At 36.4% G+C, this 20,898-nt stretch overlaps 1 protein-coding gene across 3 annotated transcripts in view; it reads right to left on the bottom strand.

The window, feature by feature from the left end:
* DDHD1 (DDHD domain containing 1) overlaps nucleotides 1-20,898 on the bottom strand; it is a 98,101-nt gene that overhangs the window by 23,380 nt on the left and 53,823 nt on the right. For all 3 annotated transcript variants that reach the window (XM_006894354.1, XM_006894355.1, XM_006894353.1), the window contains 2 exons: nucleotides 14,677-14,783; nucleotides 7,133-7,239 (listed from right to left, as the gene is read on the bottom strand). In XM_006894354.1, the coding sequence (XP_006894416.1) occupies nucleotides 7,133-7,239; nucleotides 14,677-14,783 (214 nt within the window). The remainder of the gene's footprint in view (nucleotides 1-7,132; nucleotides 7,240-14,676; nucleotides 14,784-20,898) is intronic.

Genomic DNA, 20,898 nt, shown 5'->3' with positions numbered 1-20,898 from the left:
CTTACAGAAAGACGAACAATCTTCTCCTGTATTATTTATAGTCTCCAAAAACCCACTCGAGGATCAGCCAGTTCCAACTTGAGAGCAATGAGTAGTAGGAATAATAATAGGTTCCTGCTCCTTTGATAAAAAAATACTAGCTAACTAGTCAATTATCAATCTTCTAATCTCTGAAGAGACAATTAGACTCCGTCAGTTTTTACTGAGCATTTCTCACCTATTATATCAACCAACTAAAACCCATGAGTATCTCATAACTGGCAGGGTTAGCAGTGACATGATATAAAGGCATGGTGCTTGGCATTTTGAACTCTATAATCTAACAGTGATGTCTAAAACTACTAAGACCAGGTTTTGTGTTTGGAGGAATGTATTTAGTCAGTGAGGAAAGAAAATGACAAGATTATATGGCAGCATACAGAGAGATGATAAATCCTTTAGGGAGGATTTTAGAAGTTTCATGGTTTATTGAATATTTTTATTTTCTTTACAGGAAAAGCGAAAGTATCCCATGCTTTAAGTGCATTGGTCCTCTAAGACTTAACATGGATTAAGTCTTACCAGGACTTATTATTTAAATTAATACAGATTGCCAGATCCTGTCCCTGCCATGCATGATGCAAATGGTTAATGTCCTATTTAGGTTGAAATACACCTAGCAGTACCTTTGAGGAAATGTGCCATGATCTACTTCTGAAAAATCTGCTATTGAAAATCCCAGGGAGCATAGTTTTGCTCTGATACACATGGCATTGCCTTTAGTTGAAATTAATTTCAAAGTTGCTAGTACTTATTCCAAGGCAACTTTGGTGGCTTAGTGACAAGGAATTGAGCTGCCAGTGCAAAGGTACACAGTTTGCATCATTAGCCCCTCCACAGAAGAAAGATGGGCAATCTCCTCCCATGCATTTTACTGCCTCTGAAAACCTGCTGGAGGGTCAGCTATGTGTCGGTTCTGACTCGACAGTACAACAACAACAGGTTTTATTCCAGAGTTTCTGATTCAGTAGGTCTGGTCTGGGATTGGTTCTGAGAATTTCTAAGTATACAGAAAGGCAAGGGTCAGCTAAAGAGAGGAAGACCCTCAACCAAGAGGACTGTCACAATGGGCTCTAGTATGCCAGGAAGTGTGAGCACGGCACAGGACAGGACTGGGTTCAGATCTGTTTTTAATAGGGCTGCTATTGGTCACACCTGACTCTATATCACCTAACAACCACAACAAAGTAGACACTGATTCTACTGCTTTGGGGACTACATCTGAGCAAGTGCTTTAATGGCAAATGTATATAAAAACTTTATAAATCAGTTTGCAGGTAAAATTTAGGTTAATCTAATTTAAGGAATATGCAATGTAGTATGAAAATCCAAGGCTTTGTTCTAAGGGGAGCTGTAATATAATACTTAGGACTTGATTAAGACCACCAACTAGTCTTTAAACATTTCCAATTTTCCTGATACACAATTTATATTAAGGGAAGTAAAGACAAACTTTTGCTTAGTGCCAACTACAACTCCTAGCAACTCTAGAAACAACAGATTGAAACCCTGCTCTATCCTCATGATCTCTACCAAGTTCAAGCCCACTGCTGTAGTCACTATATCATTTCATCCTGTTAGGGGTCTTCCTCTCTTGTTGACTCTTTATTTGTCCAAGCCTGATGTCTTTTTCCAAGGATTGGTGCCTCCTGATAGTATGTCCAGAGTATGTTGGATGAAGTTTCACTGCATTTCCCTCTAAGGAGCACCCTGGTTCCACTTCTTCCAACACAGGTTTGATGCTTTGGAAGTCCGTGGTATATTCATGTTCTTACTGTTAGGTGCTGTCAAGGTGTATACAACTCATAGCAACACTATGAACATCAGATCTGAATTGTGTCCTATATGCCGTCATTCTTATCATCCCTGAAACACTTGTGGCTATTGCCTCAGCCACTGTGTCAATATCAATCTATCTTGCTGAGGGTGTTCCTCTCCTTTGCTGACCAAGGAGTCTGGGTAGCTTAGTGGTAAGGAGTTGTACTGTGAACCAAAAGGTATATAGTTTGAATCTGCCAACTCTGCCATGGAAGAAAAGATGGGAAATTTCCTATTTTATGATTAACTGCCTCTGAAAACCTGCTGGAAGGTCAGCTGTGAGTTGGTTCTGACTTATCAGTACATAAACCCAACATGGTATAGTCACACTCTTTGCCAACAACACAATTAAAAAACATCACTTCTTTGTGTTTTCCTAATTTATTATCCAATTTTCACATGCATAGGAAGCAACTGGACACACCATACCATGGGTCAGATACCATAAGTATTCAAACTGACATCTTTACTCTAACACTATAAAAAGGTCCTTGGTAGCAGATCTGTCCAATTTAAGTCTTTTGATTTCCTGAATACTGCTGCCATTGGTGTTGATTATGGATCCAAGTAAAATGAAATCGACAATATTGTCTCCATCTACCATGATGGTGTCTAATTGTTGGTGGGATTTTTCTTGATGTTGAGGTAAGATAAACTCCTTTAAAAACACACTTTTCAACAGTTTTTACTTTTAAAGATTTACACTATGTAAATCTAGAACCACAAAGGTATATATCTAAATACTAAAAAAAAAACTTGAATAGATCTCTCACTAATCTAACATCTTCATTAGTTTGGTAAACAAAATAAGGTGTCTATGATAGAGAAAGCTAATTTAATGTTAAAACATTTTGCCAGGATATAGAATATTCAATATTCAAGTTTCTAAAGGCTAGATGGCTTTGTTTTGATAATTATATACTTGAACTAACCTTTTTTATGTCCTTATTATATCTAGATAAGATACTGTTACGTACTGTTGAGTTGGAACCAACTCATAGCTAATCCTCCAGCAAGTTTTCAGAGGCAAGAAATTGCATGGGAGAAGGTTGTCTATCATTCTCCCATGGAGCAGCTGGTGGATACAAATCACATTCCTTGAGATGTTGGTGCAATTCCTTACCGTTAGGCTACCAGTTCTTAGGTGTTGTTGAGTGGACTACAAACCATAGCGACCCTATGAGTAACTGAGCCCTGTCCTATCCTGAGCCGTTTTCATAATTTCTAACATACTTGAACCTACTGATGCAGTCACTACGTCAACCCATCTTGTATAGGGTCCTCTTCTCTTTTGCCTACCCTCCACCTTTTCAAGCATGATGTCCCTTTCCAGGGAACAGTCTCTCATAGCAATATGCCCAAAATATGAGATGAAGTTTTGCCATCTTTGCCTCCAACAAGCATTCTGGCTGCACTTTCTCCAAGCCATCTCTGTTTGTTCTTTCGATAGCCCGTGGGGTATTCAGTACCTTTCTCTATTATCACAGTTCAAAGGCATCAATTATCTACCTGTCATCCTTATTCACTGTCCAGTTTTCACATGGATAGCAATGACTGAAATGACCATAGCCTAAATCAGGCACACCTTAGTCTTCAAACTGACATTATTGTTCCTCAGTTATTTGGGGAGGTCCCTGACTGCAGGCTTTCCCAATGTAATATGTTCCATGATCTCCTTACTGCTGGTACCAGTGGTGCTGATTGTGGACCCAAGTAAGCCAAAATTTTTGACATTTTCAATTATTTCCCCATCTATCATGATGTTACCTATCAGTCCAGTGGTGAGAATTTTTGTTTTATGTTGAGATTTACTCCACATTTAAACTGAAGCTGAAGAAAAGAAATTAAGCCCACAAGAACCAAGCTATGATTCTATCTCAATTTCATGATCATCTTAAGGATAGTGTTGAGGCACTGCACACCAATGATAGAACCAGATGATATCAAGGATATCATCCGTGAAGAAAGCAAAGGTCACTACAAAAACAGAAGAAAGAAAAACAGAATAGATGTGAGAAGAGACACTACAGATTACACTGAAGCATCGAGAAGCCAAATCTAAAGGAAAACATGATGAAGTGAAAGACCTGAACAGACAATTTGAAAGGGCAGCTTAGGAGGACAAAGCAAAGTATTATTACGGAATGTGCAGAGAGCTTGAAGTGGAAAATAAAAAGGGAAGAACTTGCTCTGCATTTCTTAAGCTGAAAGAACAGATGAACAACTTTAAGCTGTGTTTTGCAATATTGAAAGATGCTATGGGCAATATACTGAATGACCCAGAAAGCATCATAAGATGGAGGGAATACACAGAATCACTGTTCCAAAAAAGAAACTGACTGAAACTGACAAATTTCAGGAAGTACCATATGAACACAGGAGCCAATGGTAATGAAGGAGGAAGCAGAAGCTGCACTGACGGCATTGGTGAAAAATATGGCCCAGGGATCAATAGGATACCAACTGACTTGTTTCAATTAACAGACGCAGCCTTGAATGCACTAAACAGTCTATGCCAGGAAACTGGGAGGACGGCTGTCTGGCCAATGGATTGGAAGAGGTCCTACTTGTTCCCATTCCCAAGATAGGTGATCCAAATGAATGTGGAAGTTATTGAACAATATCATTGATATAACATGCAGGCAAAATAATGCTGAAGATTATTAAAAAACAGCTAGAACAGTATATGTATAGATAAGGAACTGCCAGAAGTTCAAGCAGGATACTTAAGGCTGCTATGGGCAAAATCTAGAATAAACCAGAAAGTTTCAAAAGATGGAGGGAAATACACAGAATCACTATATCAAAAGGAATTGGCTAACAGAGAAATATTACAGCACATATCATATGATAAAATGGTAATGAAGGAAGCTCAAGACGCACTGATGTCACTGGCTAAAAATAAGGCAACAAGACTTGATGAGACTTTAACCGACATGTTTCAACTAACAGATGCAGCTCTGGATGTCCCTCAAGTTGACTATGACTCACAGCAAACATAAACACCAGCTCTGAACCGTGTCCTACCCTGCTCCATCTTCATCAAGATCTCCATCGTGCTCAAGCTCACTGCTGGTGTGACAATGTCAACCCATCTCAGTGAAGATCTTCTCTATTTCCCTGACCCTCTACCTTCCCCTGCATGATGTCTTTTTCCAAGAACTGGCTCTTCCTGACAACATGCCCAAAGTACATGAATCCACTTGAGAATATACATTATACAGGTCATGGTCCTTTATCCTGAAGTATTTCAGTGTCTATCTTCTAAGACTAGAAATCTTTTCTTCCATACTTGGAGCTAAAATGTCATATATTTACAATGATATAATACTTTACCTAATGTACCATCCACATTTCACTTTTATCAGTTTATAAATTAAAAAAATTCCCCCTAGATTTTGTTGTTGGGCACCAATAAGTTGATTATGACTCAGAGCTACATTATTAAGCCCGTTATTATGTCAGTGAGTCATTCAATCTTGTTGAGAGTATTCTCTTTCACTGACCTTCTATCTTCCCCACCATGATGTTTTTTTCCAAGGACTAGCCCCTCCTGACAACAGAGCCCAAATATTTGAGATAAAGTTTCACCATTCATGCCTTTAAGAAGCATGCTGGTTGCACTTCCTCCAAGGCAGAGTTATCTGTTCTTTTGGCAGTCCATGATATATTCAGTACTCTTCTCCAAGACCACAGTTAAAAGGCATCAATTCTTCCATCATTCTTATTCACTGTTCAACTTTCAGATGCTTCTAGGAGTCTGCAGAGTGTGCTGCAAATGGCCTGCCATCAGCCACCATATTAGTAGGGACAGCACCTGTGACTGAAAACTTTCCCCATCACTAGGCACCCTTACCCTGCACACTCCATGGTCACATTTGGAGCAGTACAACCTTTGCAGTGTGATCATCCTTGAACATTTCAGGTTGGCAGTGACTTTCTGTATACCAGCCATCTCTAACTGGGTACCAAGCCTGCACTCATCCCTTAGATTGGTAAAGACATTATCTCTAGCCAGGAAACTAGTCTGGGCTCCTCTGAGGCCAGCAGAAACTCTGCTCCACCCCTTGACACACTTCCAGATGGGAAGAGGTGATACTATGACCCTAAATTGAGTGTTCATTAATGACTCATGTCTAACCCTATCTTTACTATGATGGCTCCAAAATGATGATTTTCTAGCTCCAGCTCTCCCTCCACATTCACCAGTAAATTGGTATTAAACTTTACAAATTGTATATGACTATCAAAAATCAAAACAAAAATCAAGTGAGACTCATTCACCAGTCATGGCTCACTTTTAGCAGATTCTTGAAGGCTGAATTCTCTGCTCTATTTCAAACCTAGACCAGTCTTGTGAACTTCTTGAAGGCTGAATTCTCTGCTCTATTTCAAACCTAGACCAGTCTTGTGAACTACATGAAAAACACAATAGCTATTTCCTCAGTGTGGTTGGGATGTGCATTGCTATATTTCCACAATACCATCTCTTCACCTCTACTTTTGCCTTTATCTTCCTGATCTCAAGTAATAGGTTTATAGAATTCCATGCAGGTACACCATTCCTTGACATTCAGTATTAATTTGCTTTTCCTCCAAATAAGCTTGTAGTTTTAAAATAGGGTGGAAATGATTATTTGGTTTGAATGTCTATGGGCCATCGATCTGCCCAATAGGTCGTTCAATCTTGATTCTCTCTTTCTACTAGTAACTTCATCTTTCAAATGATTGTCAACTTCAAAATCATAAGTTTTTGTGGATATTAAACAAGCTAACATTTGTGAAGCGGTTAATAAATTTTAGTTACTACTACAAACCAAAATTTTTTCCGTTATCAATAAAATAACAGAAAGCATTACATAGAGATTCTCTCATTTTACGGAATAAGCCTTTACGTCTAACTCTTTCAAGGTTGCATTTGTGACACATTATCAGAACAATATTACAGAGATGATACAAGAAAAGTAATTATATTATGAACAAAAACACTTGAAGTCAATGTTCAAATGTCTAAACTCTTTTGTGAGGATAATGATCATAGATATAATTAACCAAGTATAAGAAAACTGATATTCTTCAAGAAAGCTACCTCTATTCTTATCCATTTAATTAAGGGTCCCAGTGGCTAGTTTGAAGACTATGAAATTCACTATTTAAAACTAGATATTTATAGATTAATGATACCTATATTAGCTACATTGCTTTTACAATTTAGGATACTTAACGTACTATCACTTTAAAATACTCAATAGCAACAAGATATCATGATACTTACTTCATCCCTATAAAGTGGGCTAGTATAATACATTATGTCCATTGCACTGCTGTTCAACATATCTCTTAAACCTCGTACTTTGTCAGGAGTAATAGAATCAACAGTGTCTACAAATAAAAAAACACAAAACTTACAAAAGATCTGTTAAGGGGAAAATAAATGGTGAAAAAGAATTATATTGCCTTAATAACAGCTATTTACATTAACAACATATGACTACTCAAGGATACCTTTGGGTCTAGTGGATCTCTCGTTCTTGGAAAATATTTCTAGGGAAAAAAAAATAGTAAGACCACCCTTTGTATATTATCTACTGCCTTTTTTGCCTCCAGTTTGTGGCTTGTCTCTTATTCTCTTTATAATATCTATCAATAGGAAGCTCTGGTGGTCTAGAGGTAAGGATCTGTGCTGCAATCCTGAAGTTACATGGTTCAAATCAGCCAGCTGCCTCACAGGAAAAGGATGGGCAATCTCCTCCTGTGCAATTAATTGCCTCTGAAAACCCGACAGAGGGTCAGCTATGGGTCAGTTCTGACTCGATGGTACACAACAACATTAACATCGATAAAGATAATTTTTTAATGTCAGTCTAATCAAATCGATTAATGTTACCTTATATTGTGCTTTTCATGTTTCCTTTAAAAGTTTCTTCCCTATCTTGAGTTAATAAAGACATACTCCTATATTTTCTTCTAAGAATTTAAAAGTATTGGCTTTCATATTTATACCCTAGATATATCTAAAGCATGGAGAATAATTTCCACCCATAAAGAAAGTCTGTTACCAAGCATCTTTTACTGTTACTATAGAGGTATAATTCCAGCCCTGTCATAAATCAAGTATCTAAAACATGCGCAAGTTGGTTTAGAACTTTTTAGTCTGAGGTGAAAGGGAGCTCAGAGGGCCTAGTTCGTAAGGAGTCCCACTGCCAACACAAAGGATATGGCTCACATCTACCAGCTGTTCCAAAGCCAAAAAATGAGCAATCTCCTTCAGTGTGATTTCTAGCCTCTGGGTCAGCTATGAATCAGTTCCAACTCAATGGCACATAACAACATATCGTCTGATGTGCTGGTCTCTGCCTATTATTGATCTGGATCTGCAGCAGAGCAGGACATGGCTCTCTTCTTCAACCCTACCTCTCTTTTCAATGTTTCAGTTATATTTGGCCCTTTGCTCTTCTATAATTATTTTAGAATTAGTTTTTGAAGTTTCATGAAAACCTCTACTGGGATTGGAACTGCACAGAATATATAGATCAACTTGGGAGAATTAGTATCTCTGGAATAATAAATCATCCAATCTAACACACACACAGAGGCTGTATTTAATAGCTTTATTTTTTTAATAAGTATTCATGTTTTATTAGATTTCATTGTAGTGAGATTTATATTTTTAAATAGTATTAGCAGGATTTGAACTGATTCATTTTAGTTTGATCTCCTACAAGGAATCTTCATTTTCATCTAAGAGACACTGAATCAGAATTTACATTTTAATAATATCCCCAGATGATTCTTATGTATATTCCTGAACATTTATAAAATTATTTGACATGGAAAAACAAACTCTTAGCACAGAGCCAAACTAAATGAATCATTTTGAAGCTCTGCTTATTATAAATGCTATTTTTAAAATAAATAAATAAATTTATTGCTGATATATAGAAATATAATTACTTTCATCTAAGAGTTTCTGTTTCACAAATAAACTATTCAAATAATTTTCCTGGAGGCTCTTTTATATAGTCTATGCAGACAACCACATATTTTGCAAATAAAAACAGATCCTTTTCAATTTTTATTAATATAATTTTTCTTATTGCACTGGTCAAGATTTCAAACATAACATGTTAAGGGTAGCCCTTCTTAGCTTACTCTTTTTTTCAATAAGAATGGGCACAATAATATTTGCTGTAGGGATTTAAAACATTTATACAAAATGGTATCTTTTAAATGCATGTACAGATTATACAATTACCATCACAATTAAGAGAGAAAACAATTATTTTTATTTAAGTGATTCCTGTTATTATTTTCTTCCATCCAATTGCTTTGGGTTTATTTCGAGGCATATGCACTTATATATTACTAATTTCTTAAGGCAGAAAGAAATCTATTGATGTGAAACTTCTTTTAAAAAATACAAGTAGGTATACTGTATGTTTTTTGCCTATAAGAAATACTTCTAGATGCATCCCAGTTTCATATATTGTATTTACATTTTCAATCAGCTAAAAAGATTTTCTAAGCTCCTTTTTAGTTTCTTTGACCCAGAAATTACTGAGGCATGCTAATTTAGCTTAAGAGTATTTGGAGGTATTTCAGTTCTTTTTCTGCCATTGGTTTTCTAATTATAGTCCATTATAGGGAGCTCTGGTGGCCTAGTGATAAGCTGCTGCACTGTAATCCCAAACGTATGCAGTTTGAATCAACCCTCAGCTCTGAGAGAGAAAGATGGGCAATGTCCTCCCACGCAATTTAGTGCCTCTAAAAACCTGCTGGAGGGCCAACTATACATCGGTTCAGACTCGATGTCATACAATAAGAAGTAGTCCTTTATAGCTAAATAATCACTTTGCATGATTTATATTTTTTGAGCTTTATTAAGGTGGTTGTTTCAGGACAGGTCTATTTTGGTGAGTGTTCCTTGTGCACTTGAAGAGTAAGTATTCAGTAACTGGTGGATATCAATAGATATCAATTATCCATTCATGGTGGTATTCAGTGCTTTTTTATTTTTGTTAATTTGTATTTATTACTGAGAGGACTGTTAAAAGTAAGATGCTATACATTCAATTAAGAGAGTAGGGGAGATGGGATGACACATTTACCATTTTCCTGATGGGCCCAGGTCAGGATGGACAGAGTAAGGGGATGTTAGTTATCCAGAGCTGCTATAAATACAAAAGTGTAACTTTGAAGAACAACATTGCATTTTCTTGTCGATTTTGAGGCTGAAAGTCCAAATCAGGGTCTCAGTCTCAGCTCTATCAAGTCCTTCCTCAGTAGTGGTATTTGCTGACTCTAAGAGCATTGTGACACATAAAGACTTCATGGATAACAGAACAAAATGCTGCCTGGGCCTTTGGTGCTCTTGTAATCATCATTATGTTTAAGCCCATTGCAGCAGGCAGTGAGATGTCAATCCATCTCATTGAGGAGTTTCCTCTAGGGACTGGTCCCTCCAAATAACACATCCAAAGCGTGAGGAAAGCTCACTTCTAAGGAATGGTTTAGCAATACTTTGTCTCAAACAGATGTGTGTAAGGAGCCTCATTAGCATAAGTAATGTATTGGTCTCATAACCGTATTAGTTCATCTGTTGTAGATTCAGAATCTATATTCATTGTCCAGCTTTCACATGCATATGAGGCAACTGAAAATGCTTGGGTCAGTCACCCCTTAGTCTTCAAAGTGACACCTTTGCTTTTTAATACTTTATAGGGGTCAGTGTTGCTGTTGTTAGGTGCCTTTGAGTTGCCTACAATTCACAGCAACCCCATCATCAACAGATGTGAACCCTGCCTGGCCTGCACTTGAGCCCGTTGTCAGCATCACCGTGCCAGTCCACCTTTTGGAGGTCTTCTTCTCATTCTCTAACCCTCCACCTTTTTTTTTTTTTTACCCTCCACCTTTCAAAGCATGACGTCCTTTTCCAAGGATTGGCCCAGCCCTTCCTGACAACGTGCCCAATGTAAGTTTCCCCATCCTTGACTCTTAAGGTGCACCCTGGTTGCACTTCCTTCATGACAGATGTTTGTTCTTTTGGCAGTCCAGGGGATATTCAGTGCTCTTCTCCAAAACCGCAGCTCAAAGACATCAATTCTTCTGTCACCCTTCCTTGATTCCTTAGTAACCCTCATGTGATATCTGTCTTTTCTTGTATGAGCTCATCTTTGTATCTGTTCTGTTTTTCTCATAACTCAGGAGTGATTAGGTTTCTGATCTACTTGTTCTGGAATGGCCTCATTAAAATAACAGTAGATTTTTTTAAAAAGTATGATACTTTAATTATGAACTTGTCTGCTTTCCCTTTTAGGTATGCAAGTTTTTGCTTCAGGTATTTTGAGGCTCTATTTTTAGGTGCATATATATTTTGGGTTATTATGCTTTCTTGGTGAACAGATTCTTTTTTTAATGTCTCCTTTTCTCCCTGGTAAATGTATTTGCTTTGAAGTCTACTAACTAGTCAATTTTCATCCTTTTGCTTTCTTTTGTTACAAGTGTAACATCTTTTTTAAATTTCTGTAAATAAATGTCTTTCATATAGAATTCAAGATATGAAGCTTTAGTAGATCAAATTATGTCATTATAGACTTTTTCTTAATGATTTGTTTTCTTAAGTGTTCAATGGCTTTAAATTATATTCATGCTCCTTAAAATCTCATATAGAAGAAATTTATGAAGCCTAAGTTTAAAAAGCATTTTCAATGGACCTATGTTTGCTTATTCCAGGTGTCTAATAATGCAATAATTTATGACTATTTTAAAGTATTTTTACTCTTTTCTCTCTTACACACATTCTTGCTCGAATCCAATTATGTCATTAAGTGGTCTCCAGTATTTTTCTGGTCTTTTTATGTACCCCGGAGATCTAAGACAAAATAATGCATGTATTTTTACTGTGGCATTATTATTTTCCTAGTAAACCTGCTGAAGGTTTACTATCAGAAGAACTGACGCCAGTAAGTTGTGATGTTGGAGAAAAGTACTGAACAAACACATAAATCCTAGACAAAGTGTAGCGAGTGTTCTTTGGAAGCAAAGTTGGTGAAGCTTTAATTTTCATACTTTGGACATGTTGCTAGGAGGGGCTATTTCTTGGAAAGGAACATCATGCTTGGAAAGGTGGCATATCAGCAAAAGAGTAAGACCCCTTAAGATATAGACTGATATAGACTGCAGCAATGGGTTCAAGTGTGTCAGAGACGATGAGAATGGCACAGGATAGGACAGGGTTTAGGTTTGTTGCTCATTGGGTCACAATGAGTCATACTTGGCTTGATGGCATACAACAACAAGAGTATTATACTTTGAACTCTGGTGGTGATGTAGTCTGTAGAGAGCTGTACTACTAGGTGAAGTATCACACCTGTCTGGTGGTTTGAATGCACTAGAGGCCGCATGGGAGAAAGAAAGTTACTCTCCTGTGCAATTTATAGCCTTTGAAAACCTTCTGGAGGGTCAGCTATTAGTTGGTTCCAACTCAACAATAATAATGGACTACTATACCAGGGTTTCTAGTCCACAGGCTTTGTCTTCTCTTCCCTGTGCTTGTGGTTTATTATACTCACACCCTCAACATACCAAAAAATAGTTCTGGACTTGCTTAATTCTCTGATAAAGCTCTCTGAAACGAATTTCCTTACTTTCTCATCATTTCAATCTTAAATGGAAAAACAATTTAAAGATGACACATGGTTGTTGTTTGCCACAAACTAGGAACCAACTCATAGCTGACCATCTAGGGAGTTTTCAGAGGCAGTAAATCGCATGGGAGGAGAATGCCTATCCTTCAAACAGCATTTGAAATTGTAGTTTTTAATTCTTTTTTAGGCAAGGTGATGTATCTGCAGTATGTTTCTGAATATTTAGTATGAAATACTTTCAGAACTGGAAGTCCTTGATGCATTTTAAAGGAATATTCTAATTGTGTAAAATTAACCTAAAATGGATATCAGTGTTCACTGCAGTATTTTTCACCATAGCAAAAGGTTAAAACAGCCTACATAGGGTTGTTTTGAATTGGAGTCCACTTGGTGGCACCTAACAACAATGACAATTAATTGTTCATCAGAAAAATGAATACATTAAATGAGGCATATACATAAAATGGAGAATTACTTAGACATAAAGAGAAATGAAGTTCTTATACACATCACAACATGGATAAACCTTGGAAACACAATCAATGCAACACATCTGTCACAAAAAGACAATCCAGTATTGTCTCATGCATATGAAATAACATACAGAAACAAAAGAGTATTAGTTGTTACCAGGACTGAGAAGTAAGGGGAAAAAGAATATTCTTGCTTGGTAGAGGACGACACTGAGTTTATGTTAATAGCAGTGCAATCATAGGAAAAAGGTAGTGATAGAGGTTGCACAATATGATGAATCTTTTCAATGTCTGTACATCTAGAAACTGTTGAAATGATGAAATATTTTTGTGTATAATTTCACCAAATAAAAAATAATAAATTGTTAAAATGTGTGAGTCAAGATTATCAATTATAGGTTATCAAATCAAAATGACATCATAAATTGTAATGACTTAAATTTGCTAAAGATTAAAGTGGTGTTAGCAGCAGAAGTTTACATATATAAAGTTATGATGGAACTAAAACACTATCCTTTGAGCTTTTCCTATCCACCAAAATAAATTCTTTAGGGTCTTCAGGAATATGAACAGAAAGAATGATTTAACATTTACTAAAGTCCCTAAGTTTATAATTCCAGTTAAATTTTACTATTGGCATAGAATTAAAGATATAAAACGATCCTTGTAACGTATTCAGAAGGCAGTTTAGCATTAGGATAGGCTTTGGTATTCCACAGACCTGTTTTCCTCTTCTTAGCTCAGCTGAATTTACTCTTTATTCAGTCTCAGTGTCCTTATCAATAAAATAAAGAAAACAAAATTTATGATAGATTTGTGAGGAGATGAAATGAAATGATAATCCATGTAAATTGCCTAGCTGAGAGATGGGCACACAGTGGATTCTACAAATGGAAACTGTCAATATGTTCAGTAGAATTCTTTCATTTTCATTAGATTGTATAAATAGTGAAATAAATATTTTATTGTAATGGTTTTAGTAGTCATAGGACATAACTTCTATAAAGAGACATGTATATTTTGATTGGCATCAGCTCTATCAGGAGCGAAACAAAAATAGTTTTATTCATTATTTTGTGTGTTTGTACCATCAAATTGGATCCAAATGGTACAGGAGGAGATTGCTCCTCCTTCTCCAGCAGAGCACCTGGTAGATTTGAAACACAGGCCTCTGGGATTGTAGTGCAGCCTCTTGCTGCTAGGCCACCAGAACTTCCAAAATAAAAATAGTTTTATTTAAATAAGTATGTACAATCTCTCTATGGTAGATTATGATTTACCAACTCAGGGAATGAAAGAACTAGGTAATAAACAATAACCAAAACCCTTGAGAGCTTATCTCCTAAACATAAGAAGAATATGCAAACCTTTATGAAATTTGGGACAAATTTTTTTTATAGTCTTGAAAAACTATTTTTCTATCAGAAGAATTAGAAAGCATTTTGGTCCCTACATTATTTCCTTGGCTCCTGAAAATATCTTTAACAGGCAAACATGGATGTGCTATCTCTAATAGGTAGATGCTGCTCCAGAACAAAAGGAAATAAAATTATCTTTAAAGTAAATTATTTTTATTTTCTTAAATAATCTAGAACAAAGAATGTGTATATCTTGTTGAAACAACTAAATTGAAGTAGTCATCTTGTTTCCAAAGGATATAATACATTTTCTAAAAAATTAAACTTTTAAACAAAATGTACCTCCATCAAGGGTAAGTTTTGACCGCCACTCCACAGGGAGAAATTCAACATGTGTAGCATGGTTGGAAAAATGCTTTTCTTCTATCTTTCTTGCAGCCTCTCTCATCCTAACAAACAAACAAAATTTTTCATTGTAATTTAGTGTATGAATGTATACAGTGTAGAGTACCTTTAATCATTATACTTCCATTTTCATACAACATCTGACTTTGTCTAATTATATTTCAATTACTGGTACACTAAAGCAATAGTTTGCAACAGTGGGATTCATTCCCATGGTAGCTGAGCTGGGATCTGGCAAGCCCAGGGATGAGAAGAGCTTTAAACTTCCAGGAATTTAGATGCAAAAATATTTCTGTGCACGTGATTCAGAATTATCTGATTCATTATAATTTATTGTGGCTGGCCTTGAACATTGTTCAGTAGCTAGCAGAACTAGAAGGTAATGTAATGTTGGAATAGGAGTGGTTTTTGAGTGATTTATGCGTTTATTTTTGGTGAGTTAGGATGTTTGGTCCACTGCATGTATAATTACGCCAAGACAGAATCCAGGAAAGAATTGCAAGATGAAGAATTAAGTTTTTATATGAAAGCAAGAGAGTGTTCTGGTGGGGTAGTCCATGGAGACTTGTGCTGCGGACCCAAAGGTGGTGCCTCTTTGGTGGTTTGAATTTACTAGTGGCTCCATGGGAGAAAAATGGGTAGGTTCCTCCCATGTGATTTATCGCCTCCAAAAACCTGCTGGAGGCTCAGCTATGACTTGAGGGCAGTGAGTTGAGTGAGTGATGTCACTTTGATCCTGAAAGAAAACAAACTAGTGGCAACAGCAGCAATTGAGCAGTTAAACCAAAATATACTCTGCTCTAATTAGTGTGCACACAGTGTGCAAGTCTACATATAATTTTATATACTAAAGCTTTTAATTAAGTAAATAAAAAGAAAGTTTACAACACTAGAATACATTTATTTCAAAGTTATTGCTTTAAATTAGCAACAATGTGGTGGCTGGGCACCGCTGAGTCGGAAATCATCCACAGCTGAGCCTCTGGCAGTTTTTCAGAGGCAGTTAAATCACATGTAAGGAGAATGCCCATCCTTCACCTGCGGAGCAGCTGGTGGATTTGAACCATGTGTCTTTGGGAATGCAGTGCAGCTTCTTACCACTAGTCCACCAGAGCTCCCTAAATTTGCCACACAGGAATTCTAAATTTTCCAAGCTTTCACATTGTTATTAATAACCACATATATTAAAAAATTTAAATATATACATGGCAGAAATAGTATAATGAGCACTCATGTGCCATCTCTCAGTTCTAAATATTGGCAAGTCATAGCCTATTTTATTTCCATATATCGTTCTACTTATTCTTTACATAATATTCACACTTAAGTTTTATTTTTAAAATGAAGATAGAGCAAAACTGACTGTTTTTACTCCTTTTTGGTGCCCTTTGATTGTTAGGAAGAGCTTCAAACCTGCTTTCTCCAGTTCAGTCATGGCTGATGGAGTGAAAACTGGAATAAATTGTAATTTGTAAAATGTGAGTACAGGTGAATGATGAATGGGAAAAAATATGGGTTGAGAGCTGGTGGAAAGGTAATCTCCCTCCTAGAAAACAAAGGCAGAGTAAACAAAGCTGGACTAGCAGAGTCAGAAACAATGGTGCCTGGCTCAGAGATGGCCAGTGACCTTATTTCTTTGAACATGTATTACTTTCTACAACCTTGGCAATAAACCAGCCACCTGCATAAGCTCATGAAAGGGTTCACTATGTGCTTTCTGTGTCTCTTATTCAAGGATTTCAATCCACAATCTTCCTGTTTTTGTTATTATTCTGTATATGACATTTTATACACTGTGTCTGTTCTAATTTCACCATGTTAGCTATGACTTAATCAGTCTGAAATCTTTATTTTAAAGATATATACTTTACATATATAGATTTGTGGTTACTCCAAGAACAACCAAGATGCAGAACAGTAACAGTTATATCATCCTAAAACCCCATCCTCATGCCCTCTCTTTGCAGTAATATCCTTTCACATATTTTAAAGCAAATTACAGTCATAAAATAATTTTCATGTGTAAATAGTTTAGAATCTAGAACTATGCATCATTTAACATCTGTTGGGCACATCCAACCACAAATTTGCTTGTGGTCTCACAGATTTGTTTTTAAAAAATGTTTTAAATTATAATGTTATTTTAAAGTTTATAAATCACATTTATTTTTCATTCTTTCATACACATTTTTAAATATTAATTACAATTAATATGACTAATTAATTAACAATATTCGATCCAACCCTTATTGTATACTGCCTTTCTTTACCCAACTTACTAAGTATCTATTATCTACTAATTTTTACTCTCCTTTCTCTCCCTTCTCATCCCTGGTAATTATCCAGGAAAGATTCTACCTCTGTGTAACCTTTCCTTAACTTTTTAAATAGTTGTCTTATATAATATTTGTCTTTTTTGTAACTGATTTATGTCACTGAGTATAATTTTTTCTAGATTCACCCATGTTATACAAGGTTTCTAGAATTCAATAGTGTTGCATAATACTCACTGTATGAATATGCCATGAAATTGTTATTGTCAGATGCTGTTGAATTTAGTACAACTTATAGTGACCCTATGAATAGCTGGTCTGAACCTTATCCTATCCCATGCTGTCCTCACAATCTGATACACTCAAGCCCCTTATTGTAGTCATTGTGCCAACCCATCTGCTTGAGGGTCTTCCTCTCTTTCATTCTCTCCACCTTCCCAAGCATGTTTCCTCTCCAAGTAATAACCTCTTCTAGGAAAATGCTCAAGTATGTGAGAAGCTTCATCATCTTTGCCTCCAAGCACCACTCTGGCTGCACCTTCTCCAAAGCATATCTGTTTATTCTTTTGGAAGTCCAACACTCTTCTCCAACACCACAGTTCAAAAGCATTAATTCTTCTTGTGCCATCCTTAGACACTGTCCAACTCTCAGAAACATAGCAAGTTACTGGAAAAGAACAAAACAAAACACCCACAAACACCATAGCCTGAATCAGGCACACCTTAGTCCTCATTATTCTTCAATAATTTGGAGAGCTGAGAAACAAAAATGAGGTTGGAGGCGTAGCACTCCCTACCTCAAAACTTACTACACAACAGTAGTAACCAAAACCAGCATGGTACTGGTACAATGACAGGCACATAGACCAATGGAACAGAATTGAGAACCCAGAAATAGACCCAACTATCTATTGGTGACCTGATATTCGACAAGGAAATCAAAGCTATCAAATGGGGAAATGATTAGGTCTTCAACAAATGGTGCTGGCAAAACTGGCCTTCCACCTGCAAAAAGCTAAAACAGGATCCACATCTCACACCATACACAAAAATCAACTCAAGGTGATCAGAGACCTGTGAATAAAGCCCCAAACCATAACTTTTATAAGAGACAAACTGGGATCAAGCTTAGAAGCGCTAGGCTAAGGTATAAAGAGACTGCCAAATACAACCAGAAATGCACAATCTGAAGAGGATAAAATTGATGCATGGGACCTTCTAAAGATTAAATCCCTGTGCACATAAAATTTTTTTTCCAACAGGGTGAAAAGAAAACCTACAGACTGGGAACGAACATTTGGTAATAACGTCTCAGACAAGAGTCTTATAACAAAAGTTTACAGAATACTCCTGGGACTCCAGAAGAAAAAGACTGATAACTAAATTACAAAATGGGCAAAAAACACGGAAAAAATTTTCAGAAAGGAAGATATTTGAATGGCAAACAGACAATGAAGAAATGCTCCAAATCCCTGGCAAGAAGAGAGAGGCAAATCAAAATCACAACGAGGTATCATCATCATCTCACTCCAGTAACAGTGGCAAAGTTTAACAGGGCAGCGAGTAGTGAATGTTGGAAATGTGAGAAAGGAACTCTTATACATTGTTGGTGGGATTGTAAAATAATACAACCATTCTGGAAGGCAGTTTGGTACTTCCTCAAAAAGCTGAACATAGAAACTCCGTATGAGCCTACTTGGAATATACCCTGAGGATATGAGAACTGATGCACAAACTGAGATTTGTATACCAATGTTCAAGCAGCATTAGTCACCATCACAAGAACATGGAAACAGTCCAAATGTCCAACCATAAACAAATGGATTAAAAAATTATGGTACATTCACACAATGTAATATTTTGCAGCATGCAGGAGCAATAATTTTGTAAATTATTACCTAACTTGGGAGGGACTGGAGAGCATTATGCTGAGTGAACTAACTCAGTCCTACAAGGATAAATATTGTATAAAAAAAATCAATATTGTAGAATGAGTATAAGGATCCAAGAGGGGTGGGAGAGGCTGAAAGCAGAGGGATGTGGATGTGCAGGGGGTGGGGGGAATTAATTATCGGGTTGTACAATTTGATGGGGAGGTGTGCGGGGTGAGGGAAATTGAAAGAATTTGTTCGAATTTGTATTTGAATTTTGTAAATAAACTAGTAGAAAAAAAATAAAATTAAAAAATACATGGTACTAAAACAAACAAAAATTTGGAGCGGTCTCTGACTACAAATTTTCCCAGTGCAATACACCTCTTGATCTCCTGACTGCTGATGTATTGATTTTGGATACAAGTAAGTTGAAGTTGTTGACAGTTGCAACCCTTTCTCCATCCATCATGAAGCTATCTATTGGTCTAGTGGTGAAATCTTTGTTTTCTTGACATTGATATGCAATCCATATTGAAGGCAATGTTTAACCTTCTGAAACAAGTGCTTCAAGTCCTCCTCACTTCCAATAAGGAAAGGTGTGACATGTACATAACAAAGATTCTATTGTTTCTATTTAACTTATTTCTGCTATAATCTTTATTCAATTTTTTCCTGAAGACTGAAGATTTTGTTTGCTGCTCTTTTTCTAATTGTTGAAGATTTTCAATTGAGGCATTGGTTTTAGTCCTTTCGTTTCAAAGAATTTGGTATATTATATTTTCATTCTCATTTGTGTTTAAAAAATGCTTTTCCTTTCCTCTATTGTCTAATCCACCATGAGGCTGTCAGTTTGCCGCACTATGGTTGCTTGGGTACTGCTAGGATGCTATGTTACTATTATTTAAAATCCTAGCAGGATCATAGATGGTAGGAAGGTTTCAGAAAAGTTTCAACTAATAAACAGGACTGGCCATCTACTTCTGAAATAAACTGCCCTCAATAGCCCTACTAATGATACTGGAATGTTGTTTGGTATAGTGCCAATGATAATGCCCTCCGGTTGAAAGGCACTCAAAATGCTACTGGAGAAGAGCTGCCTCTCCTCAAAGTAGAATCTATCTTAATGACATGGATGGAGTAAAGTCTTTACCAAGTGAAGGGTCATCATTTGTCAGTGTGGTAGGTTTCAATATGAGGAGAAACAGCTACAAACAGTCATTGTGAATTAGAACGTGGAATGCACAAAAGTCTGAATCCAGGAATACTGTAAGTTGTTAAAACTGAAATAGAATGCATAAAGATCAACATCCTAGGCATTAGTGAGTGGAGATGGGTTGATTTAGCCATTATGAATCAGCCAATTACATGACTTACTAAGTTGGGAATAATAAAGGAGGATTGTATCACATTCATAGTCAAAAAGAACACCAAAATCCATCCTGAAGAACAATGTTGTTTGTGATAGGATAATATCCATATTCACACAAAGAAGACCTATTAATACAAATATGATTCAAAGACATATTGAAAAGACAAAGAAAGAAATGACCAAAATGGATCTCAGAATTTTCAGCCTCTGAAAACGGCTCTTTAATTTTCAGAGTCAAAGCAAATGAAAGGTATGATGAAGAGAACTGAACAGGTTTCAAAAAGGCAGCTTGGGAGGGAAATAGGCAGCTTGAGAACACAAATATTCTAATAAAATATTTAAAAATGTGATATAAGTAAAACAAAAAAGAAGAACATCTATATTTCTCAAGCTGAATGAACTGAAGAACAAATTCAAGCTTCAAGTTGCAATACTGAAAGACTCTATGGGAACAATATTGTGAAATGGGACTGATATCAGAGTGGGGGTAAGACTGAGAAAAACTGGATAAATTGTGTATACTGCACTGAAACAGATGAGGGAGTGAATAATTTAAAAGCGATGTATGATAGGGTATTATGGTTATCACAAGAGTCCACAATTAAGGTTGCGGGGGGACTGTGTACCAGAGAGGGAGTCTTTC

This window comes from Elephantulus edwardii, unplaced genomic scaffold, assembly GCF_000299155.1.
Source record: "Elephantulus edwardii isolate Elephantulus edwardi_28Jun2011 unplaced genomic scaffold, EleEdw1.0 scaffold00140, whole genome shotgun sequence".
NCBI classification, from domain to species: domain Eukaryota; kingdom Metazoa; phylum Chordata; class Mammalia; order Macroscelidea; family Macroscelididae; genus Elephantulus; species Elephantulus edwardii.
Note: the sequence above shows the minus strand (reverse complement) of the source record. Positions and strands in the feature narration are given on the sequence as shown.